The 21,065-nt window shown below is 37.4% G+C and overlaps 1 protein-coding gene across 1 annotated transcript; it reads right to left on the bottom strand.

Moving 5' to 3' along the window:
• Positions 1-863: 863 nt before the first annotated feature.
• Positions 864-13,578, bottom strand: LOC122061646 (sucrose-phosphatase 2-like). Its single transcript, XM_042625059.1, has 10 exons — positions 13,381-13,578; positions 13,226-13,266; positions 12,745-12,829; positions 12,345-12,644; positions 12,007-12,108; positions 11,640-11,834; positions 11,235-11,525; positions 10,093-10,279; positions 1,332-1,378; positions 864-1,220 (listed from the first exon to the last, which is right to left on the bottom strand). Exons 3-10 carry the CDS (start codon positions 12,802-12,804, stop codon positions 1,125-1,127), a joined length of 1,278 nt encoding a protein of 425 aa, XP_042480993.1. The 5' UTR covers positions 12,805-12,829; positions 13,226-13,266; positions 13,381-13,578; the 3' UTR covers positions 864-1,124.
• Positions 13,579-21,065: the final 7,487 nt, after the last annotated feature.

Raw genomic sequence — 21,065 nt, 5'->3', positions numbered from 1 at the left:
CTTATAGTAGGATGGAGGAGATTGTTAGGAAAAAGGAATTAGTAATTTATTATTTATTTAATATTTTATCAATAATGATAAGATTGGTTTTAGTGAATGTCTGACCCCAAGTAGGAAATCTATATGCTAAAGTTGGGTTTATCTACAACTCTAACTAAATGGAATTTTGGTTGGACATATATATGAACTCTAAAAAACAAAACGAATGCACAATTTTATTTTTCTCCTTTAAAAAGTAGTGTTCCTCTCCCTTTTTCTTGCTCTTTACACTAGTGATTGAGTGAGAATTATGATTTTTATAAAAACCCTAACTATTGTAGAGGAGCTTAGACTCAAAGGAACGCAAAGCTTATGGGAAAGATTCACTGTGAAAGAACCAAGATCGTGTGAAGACTTTACACTTGTTGAGTTTCAGATAATGATATACACCCCTCTTAATAGTTGTTTGAATCTCTCACCCTACTAGTAGGAAGATCCAAATCATTTCCGCATCTTCAGTGAAAAGCAAATTGTGTCTCTCATCCTCATCTCCCTATCGTCTCTCAGATTTTATATTAATATTTTATTATTGACCATTGCAACTTTCCCGCAGGAACTCAAAGGAAATTCAATGGATTTTACTCAGATTTTTTTTAGTATGGAGTAAAAAAGAAACCCAACAGGAATATCTTCACAAAATCACCAAGAAATCCCACCCCAGGCAACCAAAAAGTCCATGTTTTATAAATCCCTGGAAATGTTGCATCCCCCCCACCCTCCCTCAACTTTCTGCCATCCAAAGATGCCAGAAATGAGCAAGAACAACGCAGAGAAAGCCAAGGAAGGAAACATAAAAGCTAAACCATGCTGAGACAGTAACCACGAAACACAATATGAGCAGTGCCAGCATTCATTGATTTTTCCAGACATCCCTGTCAATCTTTTTAAGATCTGAGCAAAAATGCTATCTTGACCTGTCAGTTGCATAGGTAAGTCCGCAATTAAAAATTAATTAATTCAGCCCTTGAGTGTTGCTGAGAAAGGAAAGTGAAAATTGCTCAACTAGCCTTGAGACATTACATTCATAACCCAATGGAAATTTTGAGGATTGTTTAAGAAGATTGAAACAGCAATAGAGGCGTAATCTAGAAAAGCCAGCCTGTTTGATCTTTTAAACGTGATCCATCGGACCACGTCTGCTGCACATGCACCCATATGGGTCCTGATGATGATGAACTACTCTGCACACACCAATAAATCTGTCAAAACTAAAAAATCAAAGTACATTTCCAGGCTTATGAAAACCAGAGAAGGGCTTAATACACAAAGGCAACTTCCTGTTAAAATCTTACCTTCGTATTTAACAAAAGTGTGCTCACACAACCTTGCCGTTTTTCATCTACAACCCAGTAAGTACAGCTAAAGTCAGGAGGGTCACAAACCAAACCAAACAATCCTGACTATTACAGGGTGCACCCAAAATTAAGTCACAGACCACAATGTAGACAGAAAATAGAAAAGTTCATAAGGTTATTAAACAAACAAATTTAATATCTATATGACTAGTACTAATCTCATCACCATCCTAACTATTTGGGTTCAGCCATAAAAATTCCTTGACACAAAAATAAATCATTTTAGTCATTGATGCCATTAGTATTGTGACAAGTGGGGAAAAACCAGATGGCATCTATGAAAACCACAAAGGCTCGATCGAATAAGGGATTTATTAGTTGGTTTATAATTGCACCATGGCCAGGTTAATCCCTTTTTGTTATCTTTCCCATCTTCCAAATGAAAAATAAGAATGGTTCACAGTGAACCAGAAAGAATTGCTTCAGCGGAGCAATCAGAAATTCAAAATATGTCTACAAAAACAAAATCATGAGAAGTGCTTTGAACATGATCCTTTTGAATAGTAGCCAGCCATCCTACTGGATATAGCCAAAATCCAAGCAGGCACAAGAATCATTCATAGCACCCTTAAATTGTGACGCGGCATCCATTCTTTGATGGTGACCTTAACTAGTGACTTGGCATATCAATTCTTTGACGGTGACAGTCTAGCAAGTCTACCACCGCAAAAGCCTTGGCCTAGAAGTGTCACCATATTCAAGAATTACTGGAACACTTCTGTGACTCTTATCTAGATATAAGCCTTTTACAAATCGTACATCTTATTTTCTTCTAGTCTTCCTGTAAGTAGATTAAGCCCTGCATCCATTTTAAATACAAACTCTGTATCAAATGCCAATAGATATCCTGGTTCTTCCATCAATCAACATGGAATGAATTGGTCTGAGAATGCACAACAATTAAGTGATAAGTTGAGGGAGAGCCAATTTTAAGTGGTATGAGAATATACAACAAAGGCCATTCAATGTACTGGTCAGAAAGACTAATATGGTGCAGCTTAGAGGAATTAAAAGAATAAGGGGTTGGTAAAAAATCACCTTAGACAAGTAGTGAAAACAGGACACAATGTGATGCAGATTTCCACTGATAGAAAGAAGAGAAAGATTGCCTGTGGCTTTGGTTTGGTTCAGTTCTTGGTCCAAAAGTGACCCAGGTTTCAAGTTTTGATTCACCCAAGCTCCTCCAAATCGTGGGCTAGATTTTAGGACTTTTTTTTCTTTATTTTATTCAGTATTTTGGCGAACCCATGTGGTAGTTGTTGTTGTTGTATTCAGCATTTTGTTGCATTAGGATACTCCAATCACAGCCGTCAGCTGGAGGAAAAAGGGTCAGTTTTTAAGTCCACTTAAAATTCCTTCCAATGCACCTGAGTATGCAAGGTTCCTGTATCAATTGGTCTTTGTTTTTACTAAGAACTTGAGTTAGTTAAGTACTTCCCAAACACAGCCTAGTAGCCTACGGCTCAAGAGTCCTATTCAGTTTATTTATCTTTTTCCTTTTCCTTTTATTTAAACTTGTAAAGGCTGAACAGCCCCAATATGCTTTGTTTAAATGAAAAAGAAGCTTGAAGCTTTCTTGTCTGTGGATTTCAGACCTTTGCTTGGGTGGTTCTTTGGTGGCTCAGTGGATTCTGAGTGTTCTTGATGCGGATCCGAATCCCAAGGGCTGAAATCGGATCGCCTAGGGCCCACTTAAACACTCAATAAAACAAAGGCAATACCCAATAACAATTGTATTGAAATCAAGCTTCAACTAAATGGCAGAATTGTAATTAAGCTGAAGTTATAAAGGGGGTGGCAGAATTGTAAATAACCAGAATTAGTTAATGAGCTATTTGGGAGATAGGACTTAAAGGGAATTAATGATTATTTAATGGGGTAAACTAGGAAGTGAAATAAGAATAGGGATATGAGATAATTAGAGACCAAAAGAAGTGCATAATGGTAAATCAGACTTAAAAGACAGAAAAGGGGCAACTCACGATTGTGTTATTTTCTACCTTAGATCAGAACAGGGGCGGAAGAGATGGGAGGATTCAGATTGATGGAGCTTCATCAAGAGAGCTCGGTTTGGGCTGAAATTTCAAAGGAGAGGTCGCAACTCACAGCCCTACTAAAACCATCAAAAGTCTCCTTAGGCAACAAGCAATGCAGGGGTTCCAGGCTACTGAAACTGAGCTCTACGGTGACGTCTTGTTGTCCAGACCTGCAAGTGAAACTCTACCCTGTGATGAGAGGGATTTCCGGAACCAGAGTTTTGGGGGTTTTGATCTCTTAGGGAAGAGCAATCTTCGCACAAAATTTCAGCTCCAACAGATCAAAGGTAAGAGAGATCGATCCCTTGTTTGGTGCTGAAACTATCGCCCAAAAATAGGGGCCCGGCCAACATTAGAGAGAATGAAAAGAACGAGAACAAGAGCAGAGGGAAAGAAGAAGAGAAAAAAATAAATAAATAAGAAAAGAGAGTCACGGCAGCCAAAGCGAAGCCAAGCAAACATCCAATTTCAAATCAAAATTTCAAATCTATCTCTTACTAGTGAATTACACGGCTTATAAAAGAAAACTCAAAGTATCAAAATGGTAACTAATTTAAAATAGAAACTAATATAAAATTAGAAGCTAACTAATACAATAGAAATTGTTTCTAAATCCAAAGAGAATCAAATCAAAAGAATTTTTTTTTCTAAGTCTATCGTGCAATTGCATCAGCTCTCCCGAACTTAAAAGAACTTGACTCCCTCGAGTTAGGTCGTGCTCCCAAGATACCCTTGTAAGTTGCTCGCTGATGAGGTGACACATATCTCGAAGCAGGAGATGGGAACATAACACCAGGAGGAGGAAAAGTAGACTGACGTGTCACTGGAGCAGGAGTTAGTCGACGACGTGGCATGTCTGATAATGCGTGTGACCTCATTAAGTACATACGACCTCCTTGCTTCACCTTGATGGTATTCCGTGCGTCATCATAGAGAATGCCTACATGTCGCTGCCAAGGTCGGCCTAGAAAGAATGTCGCAGTGTGCCAATGGGGTGACCAAGCAAGTCACATGGTACTGTAGTGGCCCAAACTGTAAGTGTACTCGAACAACTGCAGTGGCCTCTTCTCGAGCTGTGGGTCCAAAACCTCGCATGTGAATCTTCTTGAAAAGCTGCTTCTGTGGAAGGTTGTGTGCTCGAACAAATTCAGCAGATATAAAATTTGTTTCTGCCCCAATATCAACAACTGCATAAACATCAGTATGGTCGGAGCCCTGCAGGAAAGTACCCTTCTGTCTGAAGAGAGGAGCCTTATCAACTAGTATATTAGAAAAAGATGAAAGGCTAGTTGAATGAGCTTCAACATCCTCCTCTTCATCATCGACAATATCATTGTCCTCGAGGGGATAAGGATATAAATGAGATTCATCTTCACTCTTCTCTGTTGGCTGCTTCTCTGCTACGTTCACAGAACGAGTCCTATTGGGACACTTGTTGGAATACTGACCCTTCTTGCCACAACTATGGCATATGATATTCTTCACCCCAACAGTATCCTTGTTGAACTCTGACTTTTTTTCTTCAACTCTACGAGCTTCAGACTTCTTTTCCTCCATACGTGGTGGAGGTCTATAAACTGAAGAAGTCTTGAGCATACCCTTCCAATAAATGGACTTCTCTTCAGCTGTCTTGGCATGAGCTGCTACCACATCAACAAACCTGAAATCAGTGTAAGCCAACTCAAGTCGAATCTCAGTACTTAACCCACTGCTGATAGTTTGTGATATATCGCATCACCCGTTGCTGGTCTGTTTCCTGAAGTCGACACCTTGAAGATAGTTTGTGGAATTCGAGGGTGTAGGAATCCACATCTTTGTTCCCTTGTTACAAGTTAAGTAATTTATGGAATGTTACCTTTTCATAATTAAGAGGAACAAATTTTTCAGTTAGGATCTGCTTCATGACTTCCCAATTAGTAACGGGTCCAAGTCTTCTGACAAACCTTGCATGTAATACATCATCCCACCATGAACATGCATACCCAATAAACTTGGTGATGATGAGCTCACACTTCTTCACGTCTGGAAGAGATTTATATGCAAAAATTCTCTCCACTTTGGTAAGCCAGTCAAGAAATTCCTCAGGTCCCTTTTCACCACTAAACTCGGGAACCTCAACTTTGATGCCATAATCTCTGTCAGAAAATTGCCAGGTAACATCCTGGGAAACAACTGGATCAAGTTGCTGCCTCTGAGGTGTGTCTTCGATCCGTAAAGTGTTGACCTGAGGAGGTAATGTAGAGGATCCTTCTTCAGCTCACTTGTCGGACCTCTTCATAAAGACAATCATCTCTTCCATAAACTTATCAAACTTGGATTCAGTCCTCTCAAGCCTAGCATCAGTATCCTGTTGGATCTCGGCTAACTCACAATACAATTTGTGTACCTCAACATTGGTGATGTGACTTGTCATGGTTAAAGAAGACAGGAAATTTCGCTCTGATACCACTTGATGCAGATCCGAATCCCAAGGGCTGAAATCAAATCGCCTAGGGCCCACTTAAACACTCAATAAAACAAAGGCAACACCTAATAACAATTGTATTGAAATCAAGCTTCAACTAAATGGTAGAATTGTAATTAAGCTGAAGTTATAAAGGGGGTGGCAGAATTGTAAATAACCAGAATTAGTTAATGAGCTATTTGGGAGATAGGACTTAAAGGGAATTAATGATTATTTGATGGGGTAAACTAGGAAGTAAAATAAGAATAGGGATATGAGATAATTAGAGACCAAAAGAAGGGCATAATGGTAAATCAGACTTAAAAGACAGAAAAGGGGCAACTCACGATTGTGTTATCTTCTACCTTAGATCAGAACAGGGGCGGAAGAGATGGGAGGATTCAGATCGATGGAGCTTCATCAAGAGAGCTCGGTTTGGGCTGAAATTTCAAAGGAGAGGTCACAACTCACAGCCCTACTAAAACCATCAAAAGTCACCTTAGGCAACAAACAATGCAGGGGTTCCAAGCTACTAAAACTAAGCTCTACGGTGACGTCTTGTTGTCCAGACCTGCAAGTGAAACTCTACCCTGTGATGAGAGGGATTTCCGGAACCGGAGTTTCGGGGGTTTTGATCTCTTAGGGAAGAGCAATCTTCGCACAAAATTTCAGCTCCAACAGATCAAAGGTAAGAGAGATCGATCCCTTGTTTGGTGCTGAAACTGTCGCCTAGAAACAGGGGCTCGACCAGCATTAGAGAGAATGAAAAGAAGGAGAACAAGAGCAGAGGGAAAGAAGAAGAGAAAAAAGAAAAAGAGAGTCACAGCAGCCAAAGCTTTAGCCAAGCAAACATCCAATTTCAAATCAAAATTTCAAATCTATCTCTTACTGGTGAATTACACGGCTTATAAAAGAAAACTCGAAGTATCAAAATGGTAACTAATTTAAAATGGAAACTAATATAAAATTAGAAGCTAACTAATACAAAAGAAATTGTTTCTAAATCCAAAGAGAATCAAATCAAAAGATTTTTTTTTTTTCTAAGTCCATCATGCAACTGCATCAGTTCTTCTCTTCTGTGCGTTGTGCATTCAGTAACGGGGTTCTGGTGGATTCCGGTTCCCAACAGGTGGATTCTTGATTAACTATATTTCTCTTATTTTCTCCCCTTCTCCACAATTGACTACAGGTCAGTTTCTGACTTTCTGTTTAACATGTGCATACTTTTTCTCTTTCCTAATTCTATTGCTTGGTTATTTAGTAATCTCTTAGCTATTCCTTGCTCTTGATCTTCAAGTTTCAACTCTGTTTATCAATACCAAATTCTGATTTCGGAAACTCTCGTCAAAATCCAATCTTTTCTAACAAGTTCTACTTTCCTATTTCAACTTGGATTTCTGAAATCTCTAATTTCAAATCTGATTCTTCAGTTCTGATTTCTGGACATGGTCAAGGCTTCAATTTGTTGTCAATTCATTTAAGCACATCAATATATACTGCTGTTTTGAAATCCGAAATTTCCTATTATTGATTTGACTGTTTCCTCTGAAACTTCAGTTTCTACTCCGTACCCTCTGAATCCAGCCTTGGAGTCCTTCGAGTTTTGATAAGTTACTTCATACCTGTTAGTCACTCGAACAGAGCTATTTGGGCACTAGACCTATTTAACGGTAATTGTGAGACTTTTCTGTTTTCCGGTTTCTGGTTCCTAATCCCTGAGATTCTGGTTTTCTATGGGATTTCTGAATTCCTAAGCCTTTGGTGATTTATACCCCATCATAATGCTTTTCAGTCAACAACTAATATGACCATAGAGTTTAATGGTGAAACAGGATTTCTGTAGCTAACCCCATTCAGTTGGGGTAAGGATTTTTTGAGTTGAATTATTCAGCATGTGGATCCAACTGGTCACCGGTGCTTTGAAGCATTGGAACATCTATTATTCTCATGCAATGCTACATATGTATTGAGGACGTGGTGACTAGTGGGAGAACCATGGGAGGGCAAGGTAGTGAATTCCAAATTACAATTGGGCTACATCAAGGATCTACTTTAAGCCCTTATTTGTTTCTTATCATGGATGATTTAATCAGGGAAATCCAAGACAAGGTCTCGAGAAAGTCGTCTGAGGTGGTATGAACATGTTCAACGGAGGCCTGGGGATGCCCCAGTAAGAAAAAGTGATATGATTCAGATTGAAGGAGCTAAAAGAGCTAGGCGCAGGCTTAAAATGACCATAAGAAAAGTAGTGAGGAATGACATGCGTAGTCTAGGGCTTGTCCGAAGTAAGACCTCTGATTGAGCAGTTTGGAGGGCAAGGATCCATGTGCCCGACCCCATTTAGCTGAGAATTCCATGACTTGCTGGTGTGGTGCTATTTACTCTCACTTTTCCTTTTTCTTTTATTCTCAATTTGCCTTTCTTTTTGTTTTTCTCGGATCCATGTAGTCAACCCCATTAAGTTGGGATAAGGTTGAGTTTGTTATTGTTGTTGTATCCAAGATGAGGTTCCATGGTGTAGATATTGTTCTGGTGGATGAGACAAAAGCTGAGATTAACGCTATGCTAGAGCAATGGAGATCAGCCCTAGAATCTAGGGCTTTTAAGATAAATAAAATGAAAACGGAGCATATGATGTGCAACTATAGTCAAACTACGATGGATAACGAAATGGTGAAGATTGAGGAGAGAGAGGTACCGCAAAGTGACCATTTTAGGTACCTGGGGTCGAGCATAAGTAAAGAAGGTGATATAGAGGATGATGTTTCATAGAAGATTAACGTGAGATGGATTAAGTGGAGGCGTGTGTCCAAGGTGTTTTGTGATCGACATATTCCTTTAAAGCTAATAGAGAAAGTTCTGTAGGCTATGTTGTTCAAGGCAGAATGTTAGGCAATTAAGAAGTGTTATATTGATAAGTTGTGTAGTAAAAATGAGGATGCTAAGATTTGTGCGGCAATACTAAGAAGGATAAAGTAAGGAATGACCATATTAGAGCTGATTTGGGCGTTGCCCCAATTCATAATAAGCTCTAAGAAAGCCGTTTGAGGTTGTATGGTCATGTTCAATGGAGGCCCGGGGATGTGCCAGTAAGGAGGAGTAATCTGATTCAGATTGAAAAAGCTAAGAACTAGGGGAAAGCCCAAAATGATCATAGAAGTAGAGAGGAAAGACATGCATAATTTAGGTATTGTCCCAAGTATGACCTCAAAAAGATCTGATTGGAGGGCAAGAATCCATATAGCCAATCCCATCTAGGTGAGATTTTACTGATTTGTTGTGTTTGTGTTCTTCCCCGCCCGTGTTTTTCTTTTCATTTTTTTTTTTTATTTTTTTATTTTTTTATTTTTTTTTAACACTTCCTGTTGCTGTCTTTGATTGGATCCATGTAGCCGACCCCATTACATTGGGATAAGGCTGAGTTGTTAAATGCTGCATATGTATTCTGCAAATGGGACCATGTAAAGGAATTTTGGGTTAGGAGTGCAGTTTTGGCCTAGTAACCTGAGGTCAATAGGGCCAATAATTGCTCAGGCTGACCCAACAAATCCTAAGAAACAGGATTTGAAGCTCAGAGACATGGATTTTTTTAAGTATATTATTAGCTATTTATATTGAAATATAATTTTATAAAATTATTTAATCAGGGTCTAGAGCATTGGCTTTGGAACATAGGTCGGTATACCTCCTATGCTTAACAAATAGTTAAAGACTTGAGAGAAAAGAGCGGGGGTGGAGAGAAAGCAAGAGCAGAGGCAGAGTTGAAGAGATGAATAAGAGCAAAGAGCAGAGTTGAACATAAGGAGAAAATAAGAGGCTGGCAACAGGTACGCCAACCTCCTCCCTCCTCTTTCCTTTTCTTATCTACCATTTTCTTCTCCCTCCCCTTTTAAGGAAGGAATCACCCCCAAGTCCCCACACCCATGGCCAAATCAGTGTCTAATTGTGGACACACAATTCCTGCAAGGTTGAGACAATTCTGGGTAACACAAGCCTTGAAGGATTATTAATTTGTATCATACTCCTCAAAAATCACTTATCACTTACCCCAAGTAGTTAAGATAATAGTAGGGCTGTGTAGGCACTCAGAAAGAAATATCATAAAGCATAGCAGTGACTTACTTTCAATCAAATGCTTAAAAAATGATGAAACAGATTATTAAAAATAAATAAATAAATAAGAAGAAGAAGACCAGCTTGTTAAGTAAGTAGTACTCACCAGAGAGCTCCCACTTATCAAACTTAACTAGCCATATGTCCGAACCAATCTGTGCACACGATACTCTATCGATCCATATCCGGAATTGTTTTCCTTGCTTGTCTCCATAACAACTTCCCATTGCATCTATGCAGCCATGAAGAGAGCACTCTGCTCCAGAAGGATGGACAAGCACTCCAGATGGATACTGAACAGGGGCAAAAGAATAGCAATTAAAGTCAGTAACTGTTTTATGACCAAAAAATAAAAAAGAAGTGGGTAAGTCATTATCAAAACAGGGTGTAAAAGTAGATTAGAGTGTTCAAAGCTCATCTATTAGATATCAACATAGTTGTCACGGCGTCAAATCAATCCAAGGCGGTGGAGGGGTGGCTAATCGATTTGGTGATGAATCGTCCGTTATGGCGTTACCATGGCGGTCAAATTGCCCATGTGTCATTTTTTATTTTCCCTATTTTATAAAGTTATTTAGTATGCTACTTTTTATTTCCCCTATTTTCTAAAGTTATTTAGCATGCTACAAGCCTACAATATATACCCTATAACATATAAAACCAATATTAAGCAACATCAAATCAACATAGCCCTATCAAAATCACCCTGCATTTTATAAAAAATAGACCGCCTAGTGAATCAGGCATGACCTGGAGTCCATGGCAGTGCCATGGCAACGCCTATCAACCAATGGCGACTGCCATTTGTGAGTCACGTAAATCGTAGCACTGCCATGAACTTTTTTTACCGCCAGGATGCCAAATCGCCACCTTGGCGACGCCATGACAACTATGGATATCAATGCTTAAGTTTTAAGCTGATTTGCTTGAACAATTTTCATAAAATCCAAAGAACCCAGAAATTTAAACTTGAGCATAATCATTTCGAAAAGCAGTTAGCTTCAACGGATTGGTTTACTCCGTCTCTCTTGTTCCATCTCTTCTCTTTTTTTCCTACTCTAAAAATGCAATCCAAACAGCTATCACCACTGATTGATCTTTGAACACTTGAATTCATTTTGCAATAGACAGGATATACTTAGCCAAATCAATCCTTTGAATTTAACATGACAGTGAAAGAAATCCAATCAATCAACTAATAAAATGGAAGGCAATTGTTGGATTGGAAAGAATCAACATCAGACATACACAGACAGCTTTCAAGTTCTGTAGAAAATGCTGAGAATTCTCGACTTCTCCACGCCGCCATCTTTCATAGCACAAGTAGAACTTCACCACTTCATGACCAGGATGGAAATCTTCTACTTTGCACTCTGAGAAATCTGAAATATCTCTTGGAGATAAATTTGGACCAAGCTTAAAATGACCAATTGCTTCTATGATCCCTCCTGCACACCTTTCAGTTGCATGAATTATGCGGGGATTGTTCTTAGCATTTTCAGCATGCCAATGTAATAGTTCTTCCTGGGCATTTGCAACCTGCATATGGCACATGAGTGTGACACAAACATTAAAAATATACACCACTGGTTTAAAAGTGTGAGAAAGAACAATTAGTATTTTGAGTGATTCTTTTGAGAAAAGGACACCAACCATGACACCATGTACATCTGGGATGGTGAAAAGCTCGGCATCATTACCAGAGTCACCACAAGCAAGAGTGTTTTTCGGTGGCTTGCCTTCAGTCTTCAACTTCTTAAGTAAATATGCAAGAGCTTGTCCTTTGCCAGCGCCTTGTGGTAAAATATCAAGATCCATCCCACCACTGTAAATAATTTTTACATCTAACTGGCCCAAAGAATTTTCAACAAGTTGAAATACGAACCATTAGAGGCAGCTCCAAAGGATAAGATTTTAAATTTGTGATGTAGAAGATATTTAGATGAATCCTAGAAAAATTGGAAAGTTTTACTGTTGAATATCTTTTCATACAGTTAAGATTATAACTATTCATTCTTACCCCGCGTTTCTCCAGTCTCTCTGAAAGAGCCTTCATCACCTCATGGGCCTTACCCTTCTCTACATAAAAGCTAACCTTGTGGGGTCGCTGCTCTGTTTCAGCCTGCATCAGACTCATAAGCAACTGTAATCAGATTCTTGAAAAATACAAGTAGAAACTCTTTACTTGGTCACCAGAAGGAAATTAAAAGAAGAAATTCAATTTCATTAATGATGAGAGAAACTAGAATTCATTTCTAGATGCAAGTAATTCAATCAGAAGCCCAAAATAGAATATTAGCCCACAAATTCATCAAAAAAGGAATCATTAGCCCAGAAGCTTGCGGATGTAAACAATACCTGTAAGGTAAGTTGGGGAAACTTGGATGTTTCCTCTGCAACAATGTTTCTGTCCCATTTCTGATTCAAAAATTGCTCCCAACCATCATCTGGCACCATCGAATCACCATATGTTATCTCAGTTCCCACTGACATTATTGTTATATCTGGGCTTAACATGGGCTTCTCTTTCCTCAGCTGTTTATAAAGCGTAGGAGACCTCCCAGTCGAGAAAACTAGCAGAGAATCATGACGGTAATTGGCTTCCCATAAGGCATTAAACCTAAGCAGCGAGAGATTCTCCGGATCATGATGATCCACCTGCAAAAAAAAAACAAACAAAATGAAACCAATCAAACAAAACCACTAAGGAATGACTTCATTGTAGCAATCACCTCAACCGGCACAAAAGAAAACCTACCATTGTATGGTCAAGATCTGAAACTATCATGAGACGTGGGGAACCATTTAGCCGATCCATAAGTACTCAATCACCACACTAAACCCTGCAAGTGAGCACAACATCAATTGGAATTTCGATAAAAGTGAACACAGGAAATCATGAGATGACCCAGAACTTTGTTTTTCATCTGCACAAAAGTGTACCAAATCAAGAGACAAGAACGAAGAAAACGGAAGTCCAAAGGTAAATAACTACCTGAAAGAAAGTTTAAGGGGGGAAAAGAGTTCGAAGAACATAAATAGCGACACAATAGATAACAACATTTCAAAACTAGATAGCAGAAATCGAAGATTAAAATAAGATCTAAACTTCGGATTCCCTGCAAATTTACTAAAATTGATTCGAATCAGACGCCATGAACCTCGGAGAAATCGGAATCAAATCCATTCAAAACTAGAGAAATAATGCAAGAATTCGAAAAACCCATTTCGATTATTACCAGACAATTGAGATCAAACAAGCCGATTTCCCGAATCGCACCTGCAATTTCACGAGAAACCCATAAATTAATAATAATAATAATAATAATAATAATAATAAACAGTCCGATTTGATGGGTAAAAACTGAAGATTTAGAAGAACTGCAACGAAAACCTGAATCAAAGAATTGAAATCTAGGATGAGTGGATTTTTTTGTCAATCAATAATAAGGGGAAGTTTTAAGGACTTTCAATGTTGATTTGCTTATATGAAAAGAAAAAGAGAGAGAGAAAAGAGAGCTCCGATCGATCATCGTGGCGTGTTTCCATTGTGAAGCAAGTGAGAGGTGTTCGTTAACGAGCGTTGCTAGCCTGACACGTCTCTATAACGAAGTTCCAATGGCACATCCAATGCCGGCTGGAAACGTGGGCTTCGAAGAACTGGGGCCTTGGGCCCGCCAAATATTTGGTGCCGGAATTGTTCAGGCATATTCCGTCTTCAGGAAATCGAAAATTTGGAAAGTTTTGTCCAAAGAATCCAAACCTTATGAGTAGAACTGATAACCACACATCACTCAACAAAAAAAAAAAAAAGTTAAATAAAAAAATTTAACCACACATCAAAATCTAGCACCTTTTTTATTTTATTTTTATTTTTATTTTTGGGATGAGGCTTTCTAGTCGGTCACCTCATATAGGAATCTTTTGAGGGGCGTTTTCTAGACTGTTAGATCTAGATTTCATTGTGTTTAAGTTTTGATTTGGAGTAAGTAATATGTATAACAATACATATATGTATTGCAATTGCAAGATACAGTTTATATAATTCTAATAAAAATATATTTCTAATGCATACGAATTGCTAGAACAACTTACCCAAAAAAAAAAAAAAAATGCTAGAACAATGAAAGAGGGAAGAGCCATGCCCCAACCGATCGACCTTACTGGAGAACGATCAAACAACGGACTTCTTTTTACCCCGACAGGTAACTCTTACTTCTGGCTTATGAAATGAGATAAAAAGATGGCATTCAGTCGATATTTATGACAGGGCTATTATTTGGAGGTGCCCAGCTCCTCTACAGGGTTGCTATTTTTGCTTGGAGTCTATCCTTAACAAGTCAATTACCTTAGTCATAAGTCAATCCAGTGCTTTACATTGTGTTCACATGTGTTTGCTTCTTTGTTTCCTTGAAAGGAGGGGAGAAAAAAAAATTTTAAATATGGTGTTTCATATTGATCACAGGTTCACATGTCACGTTTGCTCAAAGTCAGTTTATGACATGTCAAGAGTGGGAAATTATAGGATGTGCTTCTATATTATTGCTTGGCTCTCAATTTGTGATGACCGATATGAACCATGGTTTTGTAGGGAGTCCTCAAGAATCAAAACTATAGGGATTGTATCAGGGCTTGCTGGAAGCAAAAGAACTGGGTGGACATGCATAATGGAATCGATTGATTGTCAGGAGGTGATATATTGACTGATGTGGGGATCAAGGAAAGGATGGCCATCAGAACTTTTTACTTTGACATTTCACAACTGATGGAATCTTTTTATTTTTGAATGTATAACAAAAAATGATAGACAAATAATTTTCCATTAGGTCTTCAGACCGAACACCTACAATCTTCTTTTTTTTTGGCTTCTGGTTCTATCCTTTATGTTGAATACCTCTTTCTCTAAAGCTGAATTCAAAAGAGTTATATATATATATATATATATATATATATATATATATATATTTGTAATTACTTCCTATTTTGGGTGGTTATTGTGTGGTTATTGCATAATAGAGTCATGTTTTCTGGTATTCAGCCCGATCCATTTGACGTAATGACTCTGATCTTTAGATGTGTTCATTATTTTGATATATTTATGTCTTTTCCATGTACTAAAATGCCTTTTTCTCTTCATGTTGTTAATCACGTCGTTGCCAGATTATCAAGGACTTCAAGGGAGTGGTAAGCCAGTGATTATCTGTGATGGGAGTTAGGACCTGCATTATGGACCTTCTTCAGTGTTATTTCATGGCACAACTTTTTATTAGAGCCATTGAATTGTGTTGTTGCAAGTTGTACACAGGAGTCATAGATCAGGGGTCTCCTTCAAGGATTACAGTGTGTCAGAGAAAAGAACTGTAATTTCGGTGGCTGATAGCCAATGTGTGTCGACTAGGGAAATTGATCCAAATGCCAACTCCTACGATGCTTGCTCTATTATCTAGAAGAATAAAGACTATAACTAGCGTTAAGGGCTATTTTAAAGGAAAATTAAATAATTTGTTTGTTTTTTTTGTTTTTTGTTTTTGGTTTTTTGTTTTTTGTTTTTTTTGTTTTTTATTTTTTTTTGTTTTTGTTTTTGTTTTTGTTTTTTTTTGTTTTTTGTTTTTTGTTTTTTGTTTTTGCAATTGTCATATGTATTAATATGTTATCTAAGGGAATTGTCTAAATGCCAACCCGAGTAGATACTTTGATGCATTCTCTACTAACCAATTAATATTAAAAAATAAAATAAAATCACAAAACAGATTTTTAGTGAAGAAACTAGAATATTTTAGGAAAGAGTAAATTTGACTAAAGATTCATTTAGACATTAAAATACAGTAACTCTTTTATCATCAATAGGTTCATTGGTCACAATAAACACTCAAATCGAAATGAGAAAAAAGTGGAAGAGTATTATCAAAGTTAGTATAAAACAACAATTGCCACTAAGGTAACGATTCCTTCATTCGCAACTACTCTACCATCCATATTTCTATTGACTTGTTACGCTCAACACTCATTTTGAAGAAGTGTTGAAGCATTAATAAATGAAATTGATTTTTCATCTTTGTTATGAAAAGGGGTCAGTATTTCTCATTCATTCGAACAATTGGCTACCATGTTTTTTTTGTTGACACATTATTATTTTTTAATTGTAAACACAAATGGATTTTTTTTACAGACAACTTGACCTAGTTTGTTGAAGTTTTTTGGCCATCTAAGCATTGAAGTGCTATCTAGGGGAACTGATCCAAATGCTGACCCAAGTAGATCTTACGTTGCCTCCTCTATGATTTCATTAAAATTAAATAATTATTAAACACCAATCAAATTTTGTGTGGAATACACTGTAATTTAAATGCTCTTTTTTTCTTTCTTGCTTGTCACATAAGTTAGCATGTCAAAAAAATTTATTGATCAAATGCTCTAACTTGAATGGAATTGATGTTGCCTTCTCTATGATATTAAATACAATTTTTCATTTTAAAAGATAAACCAGTGATTTTTCCTACAAAGTCAAGTCTCTACATTGAGAATGCAGTGCCAACGAATAAATACAAGCTTTGATAGCATTGACAAATCCTTTTCAAATGAATCAAATATATTCCAAGAGCTCAGGCCACCTTAATAAAAGAAAGTGTACATATACATTGTGATACAACAAAATAGATCTTTAAAGCGATCAATAAAATCAAAATCATCTCAGTTAATTTACTACGATCAAACAAAATTTCAAAGAGAGATATATCTTGTACTTAAAAAAAAAAAATCCAACATTTCAAATCCTGTTATCGAGAGAGACCTATTCCCAAAAAAAAATAGAAAGCATATTGAGCACCAATAAGGTTTTTAAAGAAACAATTTGCCCTAAATTTTTTTGTCTTCTTTCTTTGGAGAACCAATCTATATCTCATAACCTACGTGGGTAAGAAAATTAAACTTAATAACAACTAATGAATCTTGATGGATTCGAACCAACATTTCTTGGGAATTCCCCAAGTGCTCTACCTTTTTGAGCTAAGGACCCATATAAGTGATGAAATTTTTGACTTGCAGCGTTATTTTATTCATTGCATTGTATGAAACCAAATCATGTCTTCTCACATGATCATCCATGATCTATATCCCAAGTAAGAAATAATAGTAAAACATCCATGATTTACATCCACTGAATGCATTCAAATCTATTATTCAACTTCCATTCTCATAAATTAAAATCTAATGAAGTGAAAATTATCAACAACTCCAAATGCAACCACACATGATACATCTCATAAAGAAATTGACAGCCCCTTTCATTCACAAATTTCAAAGGGACATACCTTGGAAAAGTTTGATTTGTTTGCATTTCAATTTTTGAAAACAGGTCAAGGGTTTTCCATCCATGACAGAGAAGACTGAGGAGGCCCTGTGCTGGTCTTTCAAGGATATGGATTGATTGGTTTCTTATAACATCTCATAATGCACCACATAAAATTCATGATAGAGGTACTACAAAATAAAATATAAAAAATACATATCTGTGTTCCCTTAGGATCATTTAGCATGAAAAATCAAAGGACTCTGAACTAGCTGGTTTAGTCAATTCAACACAACTCAAGTTCAAGACAAGCTAGTTTTGACAAGAGAAAAATAGGTTAAGTCAAACAACTAGTTGACTCTGAAACATAATTTTCAGATCCATTCAGCTGCTGAATGAAATGAAAAACGCAAAAAATTCAAAGGGGATGTGTCTACTTAGTATTGTATGGCCTGCAGCTTGTGGCACACAATGAATGCACAATATGGAAACAGACCTTAAATGATGTTCCAGAATGATTGCACAAGATCCACACATACTAAATTACAACAAAAAATCAATTAAGAATCTTGCTACCATATTTGTTTGATTTAAAAAAAAAAAAATTGTTCATTTATTGTCCCTTCCCATCTTGTTTTGATATATTTAAGGCATCTAACCGAAAGAAAAATATATATTTCAGGCATAGGAGTCAAGGCAATCTACATTGATTTTCACAAGTTATAAATTAACATTTTAAACGATAAGCATATGCCTATACACAATTCCAAGATAGATTTATATATTATAGATGTACCTTCTTATATAGTGTTTCCCACACCCTTGACATGTCACAAACTGATTTTGAGCAAACAGGGCATGTGAACTTGTGATCAACATGAAACACCATATTTTTTTAATTTTTCCCCCTCCTTTTTAAGGAAACAAAGAAGCAAACACATGTGAACAACTGGATCTCCTTAGCAAAACACTTATTAGAGGTGCTGCATCATCTTGTTCAGACAGTCCAAATGTATTGTCTGTCCACATCGTAAGACAGTAATATCTTTTGTCAAATGATGGTAGAATTCATGTCTCTAAAAGTCCCTTTTCTTTTTCTTGATAATGCCAGGTTTGCAAGTCCAAAAATAAGACTTGCAAAACAACAAAGAAAACCAACTGAAAATCTGAAAGGAAAGGGATGACAGTGTTATTCTTTCAATTTTCACCTCAAAGCAGACCAGGCACTTACATCTTGTTTTGGCCACACACCGAACAAATCACCAGAAATAATACTTGCAAAAAAACAAAGACAACCAACTGAAAATTTGAAAGGAAAGGGATGACAGAGTTATTCTTTCAATTTTCACCTCAATTCACCCCCTTCTTTTTTTTGCTAAGGCGCAATATATAATAGAAAATATAAGTAAAAAGAAAAGAAAAGGAATCTCAACCTTAGCTTCATTATGGCAATGCCTGCAATTGAAAATCTCATAGCAGCAAGGGACTCTGATTTTGCATCTCCTTAGTGTTCACACCTACACATTCAAATGACCAAAAAAAAAAGTAATTGAGAGAAATGATAAATAACTAAAATCCCCATCCCAAGCTCTATTGATGATTCATCAAGTTCAACAGATTCAGATGCACGAGATGATTGTGTTTGAAACCACTCGCCATGCTCTTCAGCTTAATTTCTTCTTTAGAAGAGAACCAATGAATCCCTCCCAAAAAAATAAAAAACGGAAGTGAAGAAAGAACCCAATGAAGTTGAAACAATTGGAGGGTTAAAAAGAATAATTTATAAATCAGAGGAGACAAAATCTGGTAGTGGAAACTCAGATCTGAGATGGGTTCTAGCCAACCATGCAATCCAAAATGAAAGGGTTGGCTGTAAGAGAGAGTGATCTTGCAAAGATATATACAAAAATGCCCCAAATCCTGAAATCCTTTCTCCATTACCAACCACCCATCTCACCCTATTCATGAAATTATCCTTACCCTTGAGCACACTTCCCCCACCCCCCCCCTCACCCCCCCGGGGAACAGCCTTTCCACTCCTCTCCATATCTAGTCCTTCTCTTCTTGAAACCTACAGAGCCATTGCAAAGCAAAGACTCATTTATCACCCTCACAACATCTTTACTCCCCAAATCTTCTTGGTTTACAGTCTCCCCACACAACCAAATGATATCTTCCTCTCACTTCTACTATCCCACAGATACCTGTTTTTCATTTTTTTTCCTATTTCCTTTGCTTCTGAAACCGGCATCCTCAATAGAGACATATAAATGCACCTGCAAATTAGAGAAAACACACTTTAAGTTGGGAACCCTAGGTAGTTGATGGGGAACATCCACCTTTACACCCAAACAAACCCAAACAATGTTGATAAAATCCTTCCTAAACTTCCCCTACCTGAACCAATGAGCTTTTTATCAAATTAATATTCAAAAGATCAAAAACCAAATCCTCGAAACAGAAAGTACAAAAATAACTTCTAAGAAGATGATTGTCAGTTATAGATTGTGCATTCTGGTACAAAGCAAACCTCACTATCAAATTCTCAAAACAAATTGATAATTTCAGATATAAAATGATTTCTAGAATACAAAAAAGCACAGCATAATGACTTCCAATTTTCCATTAACATGAAAAGGTCATCTCCAAGAATCAATTCTTGTTAATGGAAGTGGCAGTCAAAGACAGCCCGTTAGATTTTTTCCCTAGTTTATGAGATCAATTACTTGGTGGGAAAGAATAAGGAATAGGAAAACCGAAAACTATAAACCCTAATTTATGAAACGTATAATTGAGAGATTACGTGGCCTGCAAATTGTGAGCAGCGATTGATGGGTTCAGCTAGGGCGGTGACTTGCGGTGGGTCTCATCGCCTCTGCGGCTTTCATCGAAGCCTTTTCCCTCTATTTTTCCCCAACTGCCCCTATACATCTCTCTCCCCCCAGAAATTTTCTTACTTGCTCTCTGCTTCTCTCCCTCAGTTCAAATTTAAAGAAACATAAGAAATGAAATTGGTGAAAAAGAAGAACCATTTTGTTCGCCGGAGAGAGGGGAAGTCTCACAGTGGGTTCGTCACCTGACCGCAATTTTCCACGAGCGACTGTTGTAGAGCACCCCCAATTGCAACAAAGCGTCGAGGAGGAACTGAGGAAGTGACGGAGGACTAGAGACTGTGTTGTATGGGAAAAGGGAAATGTATTTTGCCAAACATTAAAATTTTGAAATGACTTACATCGTATAGTATTTACATATAGGTAGGAAAATGGATGTATGGTTATGATATTTGGATGCCATTTAAACGGTTAAGATCACTACTGACCATTGACTTTCTTAACTGGACTGCCGACCAGAAAAAATTTTGCCTTTATTTTTTTATTAATTTTTTTGGGTTCTATATAAAATTGTAGTTTTCAATGTAATGGTGTTGGCCTCTCATGAGTCTCATGATCGGAATTAGATCCTCTTAAGTGCGTCTAGTGCACATCTAATGACCAATCTTTCAGAATAAAGGCTAAATGTTGGCTTTTTATATGATTGTAGGTATCATGGACCTCCGCCGGGATCGCGATATAGCGCATAGCACGTGTACGCATGCTAGGGTTCAACCCTAATGAGATGAGATAGTATCCCCTGGTCATCAAATGCCAACGGGGGGATATACGTTATGGGTAAAAGGGAGTCGCCACCTAGAAAGGGTCTAGGACCCATAAATGTCTCCCCCAATCAAGGGAGAGAGACTAATGACTCTGATGGATAAGGCTGGTTTGCACCAAGATTCTGGACAAGTGTCA

This window comes from Macadamia integrifolia, chromosome 14, assembly GCF_013358625.1.
Source record: "Macadamia integrifolia cultivar HAES 741 chromosome 14, SCU_Mint_v3, whole genome shotgun sequence".
Classification (NCBI taxonomy): domain Eukaryota; kingdom Viridiplantae; phylum Streptophyta; class Magnoliopsida; order Proteales; family Proteaceae; genus Macadamia; species Macadamia integrifolia.
This window is presented reverse-complemented; position numbering and strand designations above follow the sequence as displayed.

What these genes read in the sequence shown, in the direction of transcription:
- LOC122061646 (XM_042625059.1), bottom strand. Translation starts at nt 12,804, where the DNA reads ATGGATCGGCTAAATGGTTCCCCACGTCTCATGATAGTTTCAGATCTT. An exon ending in CAGATCTTGACCATACAATG is followed by an intron (nt 12,645 to 12,744) that starts GTAGGTTTTCTT and finishes TTTTTTTTGCAG; the next exon opens with GTGGATCATCATGATCCGGA. An exon ending in AGAACTTGAAAGCTGTCTGT is followed by an intron (nt 10,280 to 11,234) that starts GTATGTCTGATG and finishes GCCCCTGTTCAG; the next exon opens with TATCCATCTGGAGTGCTTGT.